The sequence below is a fragment of the Coregonus clupeaformis genome, chromosome 29 (genome assembly GCF_020615455.1).
Source record: "Coregonus clupeaformis isolate EN_2021a chromosome 29, ASM2061545v1, whole genome shotgun sequence".
Lineage (NCBI taxonomy): Eukaryota > Metazoa > Chordata > Actinopteri > Salmoniformes > Salmonidae > Coregonus > Coregonus clupeaformis.
Window position 1 is genome coordinate 14,262,062 of NC_059220.1, and position 17,738 is coordinate 14,279,799.

General features: G+C 44.1%; 1 protein-coding gene across 1 annotated transcript; it reads right to left on the reverse strand.

Annotated features, from left to right (window-relative positions):
* Positions 1 to 1,752: 1,752 nt before the first annotated feature.
* Positions 1,753 to 17,465, reverse strand: LOC121544751 (calmodulin-1). The gene is made up of 6 exons (XM_041854870.2): positions 17,332 to 17,465; positions 11,211 to 11,241; positions 8,556 to 8,699; positions 5,211 to 5,317; positions 4,803 to 4,938; positions 1,753 to 2,940 (listed from the first exon to the last, which is right to left on the reverse strand). The coding sequence occupies exons 1-6, from the start codon at positions 17,332 to 17,334 to the stop codon at positions 2,912 to 2,914; spliced, it is 450 nt and encodes a 149-aa protein (XP_041710804.1). The 5' UTR covers positions 17,335 to 17,465; the 3' UTR covers positions 1,753 to 2,911.
* Positions 17,466 to 17,738: the final 273 nt, after the last annotated feature.

The window sequence follows — 17,738 nt, forward strand, 5'->3', positions numbered from 1 at the left end:
ACGGCAGAGAAATGCTCATCCATGGTTGTCTACTTCTTCCCTAATTGGCCAACTGTGTGAAGCCATCTTGAAGCCTTTGCAGTATGTTGAAGAATGATGACTGGGGTTTAGCATATTAAAACAAGTCCCATTGCATAAGCATCACTTCTGAGAAGGAGGAAGTCAAGTTGGTCTGACTCTACAACACTGGAAGCTGGGACACACATCCCTATATATCACTGCGAGGGGGTGGGGTGGGGGGAGAAATCAATCGATGCTGTGGCTTTGTGAGCGGAGGGCCCTGTACAACAGCAGATAGATATTCTCCCGCTCTCTTTCCCTCTCTCCACAAACTCCCACGTGCCTTTTCAAATCCCCGTCATCCCAGCATGGGCCTGCTGTTGCTTGGCAACCCACGGTCTCTCGCTCTCTCACTGTGAAAGCAGACGTTCTCGACGACCAACCGCTCGGCTTGGGAGAGAAGTCCTCATGAAACGTAACACACATAATCATAGAGTAACATGGTTCCCAAAAAAGATATGTGTTGCTATGGTGATCCCAGTCTCTCTCTCGGCTGTAAGTGGTTCCTAGAGTGTAGGCAGCAGTGAGCGGTAGAGAGGGTTGGCTGGGAAGGGAAGCATGCTCAGCTCAGGATCATTGCTAGACTTTGAGGACAGCCAATAGTTTCAAGCTAACGTGTCACCATCTGATACAGGATGGAGGGGGATGAGGGGTACTGTCAAATTAACAGTGGTGGGTTCGCACCAATCCATTCAGCCACTGAACTTGCTTGGATAGTGATCTCCTTCTGGTATCTGGTAGAACACGATGAAACGTGGGCTGTATCTTTTGATCTAAAATTAGATGAGTCATCATCAAATCATAGGCCTGGCAATTATCAGAATGGGGTAATTAAATGTCAGAGAAGAAGAGATAGGGTGAGGGTGTGCATTAATCCTTACGGGTCTATTGAATTGAAGTAACAAAATAAAAAAATCTGTCAGTTTAAGCTAGAGATATGTTTTTTTGCATGGGCTGCATCTCAATCCACCGCATCTGCCTGTGTCAGCCTTCCGCATCTGCGGTGGAAGATGGCCTAGCGGTCCCACGGGACTCGTCTGAAGTCAGTAACGCCGATGTGCCAACTTCTGTCTGTAGTGTCCGAACCGTTTGGGCTACAAACTAATATCACCCCACTGTGGAAAGGGGAGAATCTCACGATGGTGTTCTCAGTTTTGCGCTACGACCCCCACAAGTGTCACAGGACTCATCTGAAGGTAACCCATACAAATGAATGGAAGTATGGCCAACAAAAATAAGGGTTAAATAGGTGTCCAAAAAAACAAAAACATTTCCTGAGCTTTCTTAGATCTCCTAGATATAGGCCAGACACTTCAAAACCTTATGATACATTTCTTTTCTTTTTTTACTGTCTTTTTTGCCATTTAAGAATGTGTTATTCAATGTGTTTCTATGGGCTATAGTAGTAATGGCCAAATTCAATATTTTATCAAATCATTTTATCTTTATACCAAAAGAGGTCCTAAAATTCCAAATCAAATAGCTAAATGATCCTTGGTATGACCATCTTAAAACAATTCCATATACGGCTTAGACTTTTAGAGGTTAATAAGTTAAAGGACAGAATCTTCAAGGAGAGACATTTGTATTATCAAACCTGTCCTATTCTAATGTAAAACAAATTCACTCAGTGTCGTAACTGACAGATATGCATGCACAACGCACACAGGAAAGGATGGGAGAGTTATAAGGTTAAAGTTCATGGTATTTTATTGAAAAAAAAAACAAAAAAAAGACTAGCATGTACAACTTGGAATGAACGTAAACTGAACTCAAAATGAACAGTCTAGAGAAGACTCTGGTGTTGAAGACCCTATGATGCGCTGTAGGTCACTCAAAACCCACACGCAACCATGGTCAGAGTCGAGAAACAGAAGGTAGAAACATTGACAGTACATCCGCGTTCCCTTGCCAAAAAACAAAGAGTTCCCCTAGCAGGTAAAAAGAGTCAGGACCAACCCGACTCTCCAGCACGCCTCCCACCCTCCAATCCTACCCAAGGTTCCACGCACAACAAGGAAACAGAACTTCAAATATTCCCAACATGCCAAACATAGTTCTAAATTGATTTATTTTGTAAATGCTCATTATCTTAAAAATATCTCTTTTTGTAATGAATTAAGCAAACTGCAAAGGTCCCATTAATTCCATCTCTATGTGAGTTTAGTACAGTGGAGGCTGCTGAGGGGAGGATGGCTCATAATAATGGCTGGAATGGAATCATACCCATGGAAACCATGCGTTTGATACCATTACACCAATTCCGCTCCAGCCATTACCACGAGCCCGTCCTCCCCAATTAAGGTGCCACCAACCTCCTGTGGTTTAGTGTGACTGACCCCCCCCCCACACACACACACCCCTATCTCTTCTGAGCTCGTCTCTGTCTCAATATAGACTGTACCAAAACCCACCAACGGTACCCACGGCACCGCTGTAGAATCAGAGTGAGCCCATTGGCCAGACTGTGGCACCAGTCTCAAGCTGCATGCATGAAGAACAGAAACAGGAAGAAAAAAAACAAAATTGGCCAGCCCAAACATTACCACTAGCAACTGAAACCAATAGGCAGGTCACCAAGTGCTTTCTTTAGTTGTTGACATTTTGTTTACAGGTATTATTTATCTTATTACTGATGTCTAAACTCATCTTTGGGGACAGGACCACTAACCAGTACATGCAGATAATTCATTATTTATTTTTTTACTTCTTTTATGTGGACAGATTTGTCATTTTTCAACATTCAGTTATGTTTTCTATACAGAAACAGTATGATTTTTGCAAGAGGTAAGTAAAACATGACTGATTTTTTTTTGTCTTCTAAGGAGGCCAGGAGAAGGGTGGGAGAGCTTCATTTTGCTGTCATCATTTGTACAAATTCTGTGGACAAAAGAACAAAACAAAAACAGATGAGGAGAATGAACAGAAACCAACCAACCACTGATCAAGCCAGAAATTACATTTCTCAGATCCAGACATAATCACATACAGTGGGGAAAAAATGTATTTAGTCAGCCACCAATTGTGCAAGTTCTCCCACTTAAAAAGATGAGAGAGGCCTGTAATTTTCATCATAGGTACACGTCAACTATGACAGACAAAATGAGAAAAACAAATCCAGAAAATCACATTGTAGGATTTTTAATGAATTTATTTGCAAATTATGGTGGAAAATAAGTATTTGGTCAATAACAAAAGTTTCTCAATACTTTGTTATATACCCTTTGTTGGCAATGACACAGGTCAAACGTTTTCTGTAAGTCTTCACAAGGTTTTCACACACTGTTGCTGGTATTTTGGCCCATTCCTCCATGCAGATCTCCTCTAGAGCAGTGATGTTTTGGGGCTGTCGCTGGGCAACACGGACTTTCAACTCCCTCCAAAGTTTTTATATGGGGTTGAGATCTGGAGACTGGCTAGGCCACTCCAGGACCTTGAAATGCTTCTTACGAAGCCACTCCTTCGTTGCCCGAGCAGTGTGTTTGGGATCATTGTCATGCTGAAAGACCCAGCCACGTTTCATCTTCAATGCCCTTGCTGATGGAAGGAGGTTTTCACTCAAAATCTCACGATACATGGCCCCATTCATTCTTCCCTTTACACGGATCAGTCGTCCTGGTCCCTTTGCAGAAAAACAGCCCCGAAGCATGATGTTTCCACCCCCATGCTTCACAGTAGGTATGGTGTTCTTTGGATGCAACTCAGCATTCTTTGTCCTCCAAACACGACGAGTTGAGTTTTTTACCAAAAAGTTATATTTTGGTTTCATCTGACCATATGACATTCTCCCAATCCTCTTCTGGATCATCCAAATGCACTCTAGCAAACTTCAGACGGGCCTGGACATGTACTGGCTTAAGCAGGGGGACACGTCTGGAACTGCAGGATTTGAGTCCCTGGCGGCGTAGTGTGTTACTGATGGTAGGCTTTGTTACTTTGGTCCCAGCTCTCTGCAGGTCATTCACTAGGTCCCCCCGCGTGGTTCTGGGATTTTTGCTCACCGTTCTTGTGATCATTTTGACTCCACTGGGTGAGATCTTGCGTGGAGCCCCAGATCGAGGGAGATTATCAGTGGTCTTGTATGTCTTCCATTTCCTAATAATTGCTCCCACAGTTGATTTCTTCAAACCAAGCTGCTTACCTAATTCATTAATTCATTAAAAATCCTACAATGTGATTTTCTGGATTTTTTTCCTTCAATTTGTCTGTCATAGTTGATGTGTACCTATGATGAAAATTACAGGCCTCTCTCATCTTTTTAAGTGGGAGAACTTGCACAATTGGTGGCTGACTAAATACTTTTTTTCCCCCACTGTAAAACATGTCCGTCACAGACAAATTGAGACAGACAGATCATAAAACAATTCAATTAAACTGTTATCTGTCATAGTCACGGAGACTGTTTACGTAAGCCCAATATCCCATTACAGAGAGTGAGACCAATTCTATAAGAAAGAACAGGGGGCTCAGGATGGTAGAAAGGGATGAGAGAAGAGGGGGATGAGAGTGGTAGAGAGTGAAGAGGTGGATCGGGCAGTACAAAGTGATGAGAGAAGAGGTGGATTGGAGCTGTAGAAACAAAAGACTGCCTGTACTGTACATTAGCATGGTGAGGATGACTGAGTGGGTGACAGCTGTCCTGAATCAAGGCCCCCATAGGGACACTGCTGAGAACTACTGTACACTCCCACACAGCAGAACTAGATAGATAGAGTTAGACAGTTCCATTGTCCTCTTCTTACCTTCATAGTTGACCTGTCCGTCTCCGTCGATGTCGGCTTCTCTGATCATCTCATCGACCTCCTCGTCTGTTAACTTCTCTCCCAGGTTTGTCATGACGTGACGGAGCTCTGCTGCACTGATGTAACCGTTCCCATCCTGCAGGGGAGACGAGGTGAGATATGTGAGTGTGACCTCACAGTAAACACACCTGCCGCCTGTCTTTTACAAAGGGACTTTAACATACTAGTGTAATTTATGTATGCAGTAAGAGCAACCATACAGGATATCACTGATCATATACTGCTTGACAAACAGTGGCAATGTATACATTGTCGATATTAAATGAGGTGAAGGTATATATATATATATATATATTATATAAAATAAAAAACCCTACCCCACACACACACGGCTGGCACAATCCTTACCTTGTCGAATACCCGGAACGCCTCGCGAATCTCCTCCTCGCTGTCTGTGTCCTTCATTTTCCTGGCCATCATAGTAAGGAACTCTGGGAAGTCAATGGTTCCGTTGCCTGGGAGATGGAGGGAGGGAGAGAGGATGAGGAAGTGGAGAGAGAGAGAGGGTTTAGCTTGATTATTGTAGACAGTTGGAAAGGGGGAGACCGGTAGAGGTGGATAGACAGAATTGATAGTTACTTATCTGGGATTAAAACCCCAGTTGAATGGGCCATGCATTGTCCAGAGCGGGCGGGGTTCTGTAGACCACTACAGCAGTGTAATAGGAGGGTCTCCAGGTACAGCCATGGGTATATAAAAGGGGCTTAGGCAGGGTTTTTTCTTGATCAAAGGGGCTTACGTGGTGGGCGTGGCAGGGGGCGCGGCTGAATTTAAGAAAAAAAAATAGGCTCCCCCCATCTTGGCAGTGTAGAGACATTTTGGCATTTTTAAGCAAATGTCCTGCAATTCTAAAAATGTCTTCATAGAGCTGAGAGAAAATGTTGCAGTTTTAAAGCAAATTTCCTGCATTTTGCCATGGCTAATGCTGTGTTATTTTGCTCAAACATAAATCAATACTGCTAAATTAATTGTTTGGGGAATTTTTCAATTCTCACTGACTCTCTAGATTTGATTTTGGTGATTGTTAGTTCTCAAAGATTTATATTATTTAAAAAATATATAGTTCCATTATCTTTTCTACATACTTTATATCTGGTTTTAGTCATTTAACTTTACATTGAAAGAGTTTTTCCATCCCCCCCAAAAATAAATATATTTTTTCACATTGTTTGGACTTAAGCGGCCCAAAACAAAGCTTAGGCACAAGTATTTAAATGGCAGAAAAATCCCTGCAGCCCTCAGCTGTTTAAGTGCGTGTGATCATGTGTGTGATTCCTGGGAAAGACTGTTCTCCTGAGCACACAGCTGTCCCCTCCCCTGGTGGTGCATGGCTGATCTACAGTTCCCCAGTGAATCAAAGCACGCCTGTTCTGTTCTCCCCTCTGCATGTCCCCAGTGTGTGTGTGTGTGTGTGTGTGTGTGTGTGTGTGTGTGTGTGTGTGTCTGACTATTCCATTACATATACAGGGCAGTAGGCTTGGGCGATATACCGTATACTGGGGTATTTACATATACTGACGGCAGGATTTTCAATACCGTAAAAAAATACAATTAAAATAATTTGAGTTGGGGGGACTCCCTTGCCTTGCGAGGGCTGCGTGCTACGCCACTGCTTATAACTATAAGATAACTATCTAAGATGTGCCAAATAAATGATATTCAGCTCAGGGCTTTAGCTATGCAGTTGGTTTGCTAACTTGCTAGTCAAGTGGATAGATGGCAAGATCAAGCTTCTTGGTTACAGCAGAGACAATCAATTTTCCGCTTGCATTGAGATCCATGTTGCCTAAATAGTTTTGTGCTAAAGAAATTGACAACAAAAGAATAGCACCCCTTGTGTGCACTTCCGATATTACAGCATATCCCGGTATGGTACAGAAACGGTATGAAAATCTGGATACCGCCCAACCCTACTGATCAGTACAGTACACAGACCGGTATGTGTGTTTCAGAGTGGGCTGTGTACTGTAGACCATTACAACAGGCTCTGGCAGGGGTTGAGCTGTCTCTAATGTAAAGCAGAGTGATCCATGATATGGTCACAGAGAGCGGTGCAGGCCACTGGATCAGAAAAACAGGGGGCCTGGCTAAACCCTTGGGAGAAGACACTCACACTAACACCGATCATAATTAACCTGGATTAGTCAGGAGGGTGTGTGTGTGTGTGTGTGTAACCCAGAGGTCTCCAGGTACAGCCCTCAGCTGTTTAAGTGTGTGTGATCATGTGTGTGATTCCTGGGAAAGACTGTTCTCCTGAGCACACAGCTGTCCCCTCCCCTGGTGGTGCATGGCTGATATACAGTTCCCCAGTGAATCAATGAACGCCTGTTCTGTTCTCCCCTCTGCATGTCCCCAGTGTGTGTGTCTGTTCTGTTCTCCCCTCTGCATGTCCCCAGTGTGTGTGTCTGTTCTGTTCTCCCCTCTGCATGTCCCCAGTGTGTGTGTGTGTGTCTGACTATTCCATTACTTATACAGGGCAGTATAGTACACAGTCTGGCTGTTCCCCAGTGAGTGTGTGTGCCTATCTTACTGTTGCATTCTATTAACCGGATGGGGCTGGGTCTCTCCTCAAGTATAGGCCGTATAATGCACAGACTGGCTGTTCCACCTTTCCCAGTGTGTGAATAAATTGACTGCTACTGTTGTTTGTGTGTAGGCAGGATCTACCACAGCTGCTGTGAGCTACTTCCCTGGGCCATGGGGCCTTAGAGAATGTACAGCCCAGCAGAGCAGAGCTCAGAGTGGATTATTACCTACTGCGGTTATTTAACTGGCTTTGTTGCAGCCAGTCGCTAGGTCTGCCTGACCTAGATAGTGACAGTCAGAGGAGAGGAGCCATGTTGTTCAATGACAACACTTCCAGTCCCAGCACTAACACAAGTAAGGCCGTGGATAAACTCATCAATAACTATCAATAACTTCACCATCGGGTTGACTTCCAGAAGGGAGAGCAGTATAGAGAGCAATAGTAATGGCGTCTTTTTGTAGACACCAACTCCACCATGGTTCGTTGGCTAAAGCCTATGGGAAAGTTGAGTTTTTGGATAAACAGTGAAAATAAGGTCTGTGGTAAACACAGGCTTAGGTGATCTTATACGTTTTGTTCTATGAGATAATCTTCATTAGCTAAAGTAACTTTTTGTGAATTTTGAAAGATTTATGTAATCAAAAAAAGCACATAAAAGGCTTCATAACTCATAGAACAAAACGTATAAGAAAACAAAACATAACCTCAGACCTTATTTTCAGAGTTTATCCCAAAAGCCTATTCTTTCACCATTCATTTTCACCATAGGAATGGCTGAACTCATTTAAATTTTTTAGGACTACAAGCTGGTGAACTATATAGTGACTGAACCGACACAAACACACACAGAAATTGAGTAGTACTTCAGCCACTCCTTATTTACATTCCCAGCTTTTACAGAAATCCCAGTTGGAGGATTCCCTCCTTCCCTCCTGCCCTATTCCAGGAATCCTCGACCCAGATTTCTGGAAAACCTGGGAACTTTATAACCCTAGTTGGACCCGCTCCAGGGTGATGTTTCCCATAGGTACAGATCTAGGATCAGCTTCCCCTCCCCCAATCCTAACCTTATCCATTACTGGGGAAAATGCTAAACTGACCCAAGATCAGCGTGTGGGGAAACTTCTCCCTACACTGTTGGACCCTAGCAGGCGGAACTAACTCACCATCAGCGTCGACCTCGTTGATCATGTCCTGCAGCTCAGCCTCTGTGGGGTTCTGTCCCAGCGACCTCATCACAGTACCCAGCTCTTTGGTTGTGATGGTGCCGTCGCCATCCTTATCGAACAAGGAGAATGCCTCCTTGAACTCTGCAGAGAAGAAGATAGGCTAACTGTTGCTATTTGTGTGTCCAAACAAATACAAGGAAAAAGATCACAGCTGAGCTACAGTAAGAACTTCATTAGACAATTAGTCACTGACTTTTGAAATTGACTTTTATCTGATCTACACTCTTAGAAAAAAGGGTTATTTGGGGTTGTACAGTGCATTCGTAAAGTATTCAGACCCCTTCACTTCTAAAATGGCTTAAATCGTTTTTTCCCCCTCAACAATCTACACACAATACCCCTAATGACAAAGCAAAATCAGAATTTATTTGACAGTTAGTATTCAGACCCTTTACTCAGTGCTTTGTTGAAGCACCTTTGTCAGCGATTACAGCCTCGAGTTTTCTTGGGTATGACGCTACAAGCTTGGCACACCTGTATTTGGGGAGTTTCTCCTATTCTTCTCTGCAGACCCTTTCAAGCTGTCAGGTTGGATGGGGAGCGTCGCTGCACAGCTATTTTCAGGTCTCTCCAGAGATGTTAGATCGGGTTCAAGTCTGGGCTCTGGTAGGGCCACTCAAGGACATTCAGACTTGTCCCAAAGCCACTCCTGCATCGTCTTGGCTGTGTGCTTAGGGTCGTTGTCCTGTTGGAAGCTGAACCTTCTCACCTGTCTGAGGTCCTGAGCATGTTTTCATCAAGGATCTCTCTGTGCTCTGTTCCGTTCATCTTTCCCTCGATCCGGACAAGTCTCCCAGTTCCTGCCGCTGAAAAACATCCCCACAGCATGATGCTGCCACCAGCATGCTTCACCGTAGGGATGGTGCCAGGTTTCCTCCAGACGTGACGCTTGGCATTCAGACCAGAGTTCAATTTTCGTAATCTTGTTTCTCATGGTCTGATAGTCCTTTAGGTGCCTTTTGGCAAACTCCAAGCGGGATGTCATGTGCCTTTTACTGAGGAGTGGCTTCCGTCTGGCCACTACCATAAAGGCCTGATTGGTGAAGTGCTGCAGAGATGGTTGTCCTTCTGGAAGGTTCTCCCATCTCCACAGAGGAACTCTGGAGCGCTGTCAGAGTGACCATCAGGTTCTTGGTCACCTCCCTGGCCAAAGCCCTTCTCCCCCGATTGCTCAGTTTGGCCGGGCGGCCAGCTCTAGGAAGAGTCTTGGTGGTTCCAAACTTCTTCCTTTTAAGAATGATGGAGGCCACTGTGTTCTTGAGGATCTTCAATGCTGCAGAAATATTTTGGTACCCTTCCCCAGATCTGTGCCTCGACACAATCCTGTCTCGGAGCTCTAAGGACAATTCCGTTGACCTCATGGCTTGGTTTTTGCTCTGACATGCATTGTCAACTGTGGGACCTTATATAAACAGGTGTGCCTTTCCAAATCATGTCCAATCAGTTAAATTTACCACAGGTGGACTCCAATCAAGTTGTAGAAACATCAAGGATGCGCAATGGAAACAGGATGCACCTGAGCTCAATTTCGAGTCTCATAGCAAAGGGTCTGAATACTTATGTAAAAGGTATGTTTAAAAATATATATATATCTATAAACTTGTTTTCGCCAGAGTCAGCCAGAGTTGGTACCAAGACTGACGTGGGCCATCATTCAAACAAAGAGATGCCTCCCTGGCTACCAGTGCATATTTCCAAAGTATGTTTGCATATAATGACAATAAAATCTCAAAACTATGCTGGTATTCTTTTGTCCATTATTTAATTGTTTATTATATTATAAGCAAAAAATATTACTATCTAAGTAGTAGCCATAATTCATAAATGTCACAATACAGGGTTCTATATTCCAATTTTGGTTCAGTCAAGAAGAACCCGTCGGGTTCTGATCAAAGAACCCTATAAAAGGGTTCTATATAGAACTTTTAGGGGTTCCATAGATGAAGAAAGCGACAGAACACTATTTGGTTCTATAAGGAACCTTTTTTTCCTAAGAGTGTAGGCTACTTAATTAGGTTAAGGTTTCAACCAGTAATAATCACACCTAAGATTGACCTCCTGGGCTATGAGATGACCTCTGCTTGAAAGGATTACATTTGTTCAATGTACAGGTGAGCAGATAAAAGTATTGTCAACAACAGGTATGTCTGCTAGATCTCTGTCTGCCATTATTGAGGTATCTGCCCATTATTAGGGCCGTATAATATCTGCGTTGCGGAGAACGTGGATGGAATCACGGAATCCAGACATTAAAATAGAATTCCACAATGTTCAAAAATGTATTAAACTTGCTAGGAAATTAACTAAACGTATTGAATTTATTTTAAAAAATGCATTAATTTTCCCAAGATTATCACAAGACATGAACAAAATGCATCAGTGATTAATTTATTCCTTCAACTTTTTGAAGAGGCAACAGCACAGGAATGCCGCTCTCTGTGTGTGTGCGTGCGTTGGTCTACCACTTTGTGTAGACGTTAGTGATGATGCTAATGTAATGTTTACATCAGTGGTCAGGAGCTAGCAGACATGCCTCACTCACATTAAATATTCATACACAGCTCAAATGTGTGTGTGTGCTGAACTGCTTACCCGCAATCTGCTCCTCTGTTAGTTGGTCGGCCTGAGGAGGACAAAAAGAGGGAGAGAGGGGAAAAAGATAAATGGCTGACGACTCTGAACACAAGCAGCACTACAGAAAACTGCCCAATTTCTACCCTTTCCTATCCCAGCCCACCTCTGAGCAGCAGATATTAGCCAGTGATCTCTGAGCAACAGATCATATATTATGTAGCCACGGTAATGATCCATCTAAGGCAGAGCAGAGAATACAGTAACCTGATGCCACGGAGGAGAGGCCAGGCCAATCATTGCACAGCAGTTTAACATGTATGTTGATTGGTTCCTCTGCCGCTCTGCTCACCACTAGAGCACGACCAATGCCAATTTTTGCGAGTCAAGGAGGTCCATGGCCAATATTTTATGCCGATAAATAATATAATTTTTACATTTTGATGAGACATTTTTCCAGAGACAACCATGTATGCAATAACAAATCAATTATACAAACACAATCAATTTTACTTTATTTTTAAACAAGTTAACTACATAACGGTAAACATTTAAAAATGGTCAATCTCTTGATAAACTGGTTAAATCAAGATGGCACAGGTGAGTTCATATTCAATAGGAGTGTATGCATGCATTGAGTTATTGAGCTTGTTTTAGCTGATTCCAGTGGTCTTTGGGGCTACAGATGACAAACAATCTGTTTCCCTTTCATTTGGGACTATGTTAGGCCTACTGAACATTATACCCTGATGAAGACAGCTTGTCGGTCGAAACATTGGTTATTAAATTATTGCATCTGAGCTCCTAGAGTGTGCGGCTCTCCTTTTTTTTTTCTCTCCAAGTGTTCTAATCCGCTAGCCAGCACCTCGCCTAAACCGATGTGTGTTTCTTTCGCCTCCAGATAGGCCTACTGATCAACAACATTTTCATATAAGTAGCCTTGTGTTTTCTTTTATAAAAATGTGTGTTGTCACCTTTAAGAGAAAAGGCACCGCTTGTGTATCATGTAGCCAGGCAGTTTGGCTTGTGTAGTTCAACTTGGGTAGTTCGTCTTGGTACGGGAAAGACATGTAGCTAGCCAACTCAGTGAATTAACAACATTTTTGGTGACGATCAGCTTTGACATTAGCATATTTTGTGTTATGCTTTGCTATCACAAATGAAGTTCTAGGGTAACGTTAGTGAACTGACGTTAGCTTCATAGCTAGCAAAGTTAGCTCTTTGCTGAATGTTGTTGTTTACCTAGCTATCTAGAACGCTACCGGTACGTTGCTTTGTAAAGTGCAGCAGCCTGTATGGACATTGTAAATTAATTACCACTTTCAACATTTGGTGTGGCATTATTAAAGTGTGCTAAATGTATATGCAGCATGAGTGGGTAGCTATAGCAAGCAGCCCAGATGTTCCTCAAGGACAGCAATGAGTGGTGCCGGCATGCAGGGAGTTTCTGCGCTATAATGGGGAAAATCGGCCATGCCGATATTATCGGTTGTTCTCTACGAGTCACCACACAGCGGATCTGTTCCGCACTCATATTTACATTTCAACAACACAACTCATCTGCTGATGAGATATGAATACAATGATCACCTCGGGATGAAACCAGAAGTTTTCACTCCTCACGTCCCTCTACGGAGGTATGCCGGACACATTTCCCACTTGAATTTAATATAGGCCTACAGTAAAACACACACAATGCATGAGGGCAGTAAAGACACTGGTAGTCACATATAGAGAATCATATAGGCTACACTTCATGCCAAACCAGCCATTTTCCCCACAATATCTGCTCTCACTCTACACGGCTACACAAGAGTACTGTCCAAAATTAGAGCCTGTTCTACCATCTTCGTTCCCAACACTAGAGCACACCACAGCAGGTACCCAATTAGATCACTCATACAGTATTCAACCAGTTTCAGCTTCCCCATCACTCATGCAGAGGGAATAGCATAGCGTTGGGACCTGAAACTTGTCAAAGTGCAGGTCAGTCAGGTCGGCCACCAGCTTCTTTGCCTTAGGCTGGTCCTGCCAGGTATCTGCTATCCTCGTTTCTGGCTTGCCGTCCAGAAGTAGATTACCCTTTTTGGGCTTCCCATTGAACCCCCCGGCCTTAGAGGGGAGGGCATCCATGGACTCCCGCACCATCACCAGCCCTTCAGCCAGGCACTCTGCACGCTTGGCGTTCACGTTGCCCTGGCGCCTGACGTCCCCCAGCTCGGTCTTGGTGATCTGCAGGCCATTCTTCATGTCCTGTACCTCTTTGACCACGCTGTCGATGCGACTGTTGGTAGAGTCCACCAGCATCTGCAGGAACGACTTGTAGTTCCTCTCCTGCTGCTCAATCAACTCTTTATAGAAGAACTGCTGCTGGTCCAGAAGCTCATATACCATGGACAGAGAAACCAGGTCATCGTCCTGGTAGCAGGGTGCCTTCTTGGGCAACATGGTTCTCCTCGGTCTCCTCAGCCTGCCTATCTGGATGACTGAAGCTGTGCTGGTCAGGTCTCTGGCTGCTAGACGTGGGGAGCTGTGTCAAGTCTCTGGGAGTGGGGCTCAGCTGGCTGAACTAAGCACCAGACAGAGAAGAGGACTAGACTGATAATGAAGCAGGGTTTACCTGACCTGAAGCCTGAAACCAGAGGTACTGTGGCAGTGATGTGACTGACTGGCTACCTCCCGCTGTACTGTTGCGGCAGCCTAACATTGGGGCTGCTGTCTGTATTGGATGTCCTTGGGAATCCTAACTTCCACATGGGACGTTTCAACAGAAGCTCTGGGGTTAATGTATTGTGTTCTGCTTTTCGCCACCCCGCCGGCCGCAATCCGGACTGTCAGCGCGGTGCTACAGTTACAGAAACCAACGAGGGGGTCTGAAGAATCATTTCCGTGATTAGGGCATGGTCACATGATGCTTAGGGTCCCCTGCCAGGCTAGTTGGACAGACGACAGAGCCAGAGCATCCAGGGTCAGAGAGGCTAGATGCTTAGGCTGACGGCTGCCTGCCCCACAGGACCAACCCATCCGCTGCATCCCCTCTCTACCATTGCTGTTGAAGAAAATCCTAGGGGAAACACTGTACCTCCCTCTGTGATACATTAGCTTTCATTTAGGGCTAGGCTATACCTTGGCTTTGTTTTTCTCTGAACCATCCTTAGGCCCTTAGCCTCTTTCCCTCTCGCCCTCTCTCTCTACCTGAACCTGTAGCCCTACACCCATCTTTACTTTTGGCTTAATCTGTTTGGCTTTGCTTGCCTGTTTGTTTATCTGGTGTTACCTACACCTCTCTTTACCTCTGTATGTTTGTACGGTCTTTCCCTGTCCTGTACTTTTTTTATTTTCTTGTCCGTGGCTCCCTCTCAGTCTCTCTCTCTGTTGGGTTCCTTGATCAGTGGCAGCAGCAGCATTCTCTGGCAGTGTGCCCAGAAGGGAGGTCCTCCTCCTGCTCCTCACCCTGCTGGATCCTCAGGGCCAGCCCACTGTAACCCCAGCCTACAGCACTGCTGGACCCCAGCCAGGACCTCCCTTTCTCTGGCCCCTCAGGCAGGGACCGAGACCCCAACACACGGCTGCCAGAAATCTGTCCTGGATTCGCAAGCACTGCACAACCTCTCCAGGAATCTGGCCTCGGTATGAGAGAGCACCGCTTGCTGCCATAGCTGCTGCTATGCTATCCTGGCCCAGAGAGCTAAAAACACCATAGCTGCTGCAGCGTGGCATTGCCACTTTCAAATCACATTGACAAGTGGTCCCTGAGAGCCATGTGGTGGTAGTGTAGTGCCACACAGAGGTTTGTGAGTGAGGACTTCCGGTCACTGCTATGTTCCATGTGTGTATCTGTGTGTCTGCCCACATGACTGGAGCTCCACTTGTATTTATTTAAGTTGATTTGAACAGGGACAATGTACAATAAAACATAAGTCTCAGAAATGAGATGTGATGTGTTGCACCAGACTCCAACATAAGCCTACAGCAGAGGGATGGAGTTAATCAGTAACTACCCCTTCATATGAGCATGTGATATCATGTGCATAGTCATCGTCTATATAATCATATAGCCTACACCCAACCTTTCTCATCAATCACTTGCAGCAATATTCAGCACATCGACATCAATTGGTTATTGCTGCTTATTGTTGAATAGCATGAACATGTTGAATTTGCAACTTATCACAGAATGGTAGGCCTATACAGACATGGCCTTTTTTCCCCTTCTAGCTACATTAACCCTACCTTGGATAAATACTATAATCGGAGCCCTGAGTCTTGTTGTCTGCACTTGGAGTTGAGAGGCATAGTGGGAGGCACTGCTAAGGCTGTCAGTCACCCTGCATTTATACTAACATAAAGCTTGTGGCCATTCCGTGCCAGTAAAGCGAGAATAAAAACAGTCCAGTCACATACAGTGCAATGGCCTTTCTACATGGAGTCACCACACTAACTCTGATAGAGCAGATCAGCTCAATACAATGGGTCTGTCTTCTAGCACGTTCATTTCCTTGTTAGGGCACACAGCAGGATCCTGTGGCGTGACTCTATAGAGTGGGGCAGGGTCAATGACCCCACAACTACAGCAGAGAGAGCAGAGGACCCACCCATGTGCGGAGGCATTACTACAGAGGAGGAGTTGACACAACCTTTCCGTACACGCCTTCACAGCACAGCAACACACACCTAAAAAGATTCCTTCTTATGATTGTCCACCACACCCAATCAAACATCCGAGCGAGGGCCGAAACAGTGGACCCAATGTATCCAGCCCAGTGGTCACACTGATGTGTTTGTGTGTATGTCCAGATGAGAGGCTTGATTCAGAGACTACAATCCATAGCTTTGTTATCCCCACTTTGGTGGAGACATTCCTTCCATGCTTTAGGAGAAACAATGTGTGCATTCAGCACAAGAACATGACTTACTTTGAGATTCCCTCCCATGGAGACATGCGATAGAAAAGTATCTTGGAGGTTAAACCTCCTGTGACAATGGTAATTACCAACCGAAATCAACATGATATTATCTACATTGTTCCATATCGGTGTATAAAAAGTGGTAAGACCAAGGCATAAATCAAGCATGCACAGTCATGTCAGAGATAGGGCAGCTACTGTTATTCCAAGAGTACCATATCACTTTCGATCTGACAAATAGTATACCATAATGTCACAGATTACATTTTTGATCAAATTGAAGCCATTAATGACCAGAAATCCTATAACAAGTCTATAAATTATTTGTAAGAATAGATGACCATAGAAAAAGTGACACAGCTTGAATCAAACCCCATTCATATTGCAAAGATGTAGCCTTTAATACCATAGATAGGAGACATTAGGGAGAAACCCCGAGGCTGAAATATAAATGAAACGATGCATTCTACATCATACAACAGTAATATAACCTGAAAAAGATTGATCATAGTAAAAATGATACACGATCTGGTGAACTGTTCCATCAGATCAAAGTCGCCTAATACAAATGCAATATCTTGTAAAATTTCTAGAATATTTTATATAATTCTGAATGACAGTGATTGTATGGGGGGGTACGATAGGTCCAGCAGCAGCTCGCATGCACTGCTCGCTCGAACCACATCAACATATAGCTATTTGTTCGCTGCATTGAGAAGTCGGCCTGTGCTTGTGGAAAATGTATACATCTCAATGGTTTTGCAGCTTTAGTTTGATCAAAATTGAATAGCCCACATTCTATATCACACATATTTGCTGTTACCGGATCTTAACACGTTCCATTACCGGCTCAGTACATGGGTTTTGTTAAACATAAAACCGTAAAATGCTACTGATTCACGGACGCATGGAGTCAGGTCTGGCTCGCTGACATGATGAATGAAGTTATTGCCTCGATCATCAGACAAAAATATACTTTGAGTTATCATCATGCGTCTTAAATAATATCCGACCATCAAAAACACAATCAGCAGTGCATATGAATTATAGGAAGGATCCCATAAACAAACATGTAACACCCCAAAACACCCGTCGTTCAACAGTTCACGCGAATCTTCCTCTGCAGGAAAAGCTTGCGTTCATGCAACGAGGAAACCTTAGCATTGCTTGCTTAAATTATATTTTATTAAATAGAATGTTCATATTTCCAACGCACCACATAATATAATACTCACCATGTCTGTCGGCGCTGGACGTGTTGGTTTTCTAAAACTAGACTACGAGATTGACCAATTCCCGGAACCTCTACTGATGGGCTGAAGGTGTGTATCTCTCGCGATCTGTGTCTATATAGCTTAGTGTATTCCTCCGCCGCTGAAAACCCTCCTCACTCACTTCCGCATTTTCCCACTGCAGGACAGGCACCCTGTATCCCTCCCTCCCTCCTCAGCAAACTTGCCTGGCAGAGCTGCAGTGGCACAAAAAGCTAAGCCGAAATACATAGAACAACACAGACCAATATAATACACACTTGTAGCCTACATGTGTGAAATAGGACAAATGTAAGCACTCACCAAATGTATTTATTTATTTATTATTTCATACAGACAGTATCTGACACTTACTGGTAAAAGTACTTCTA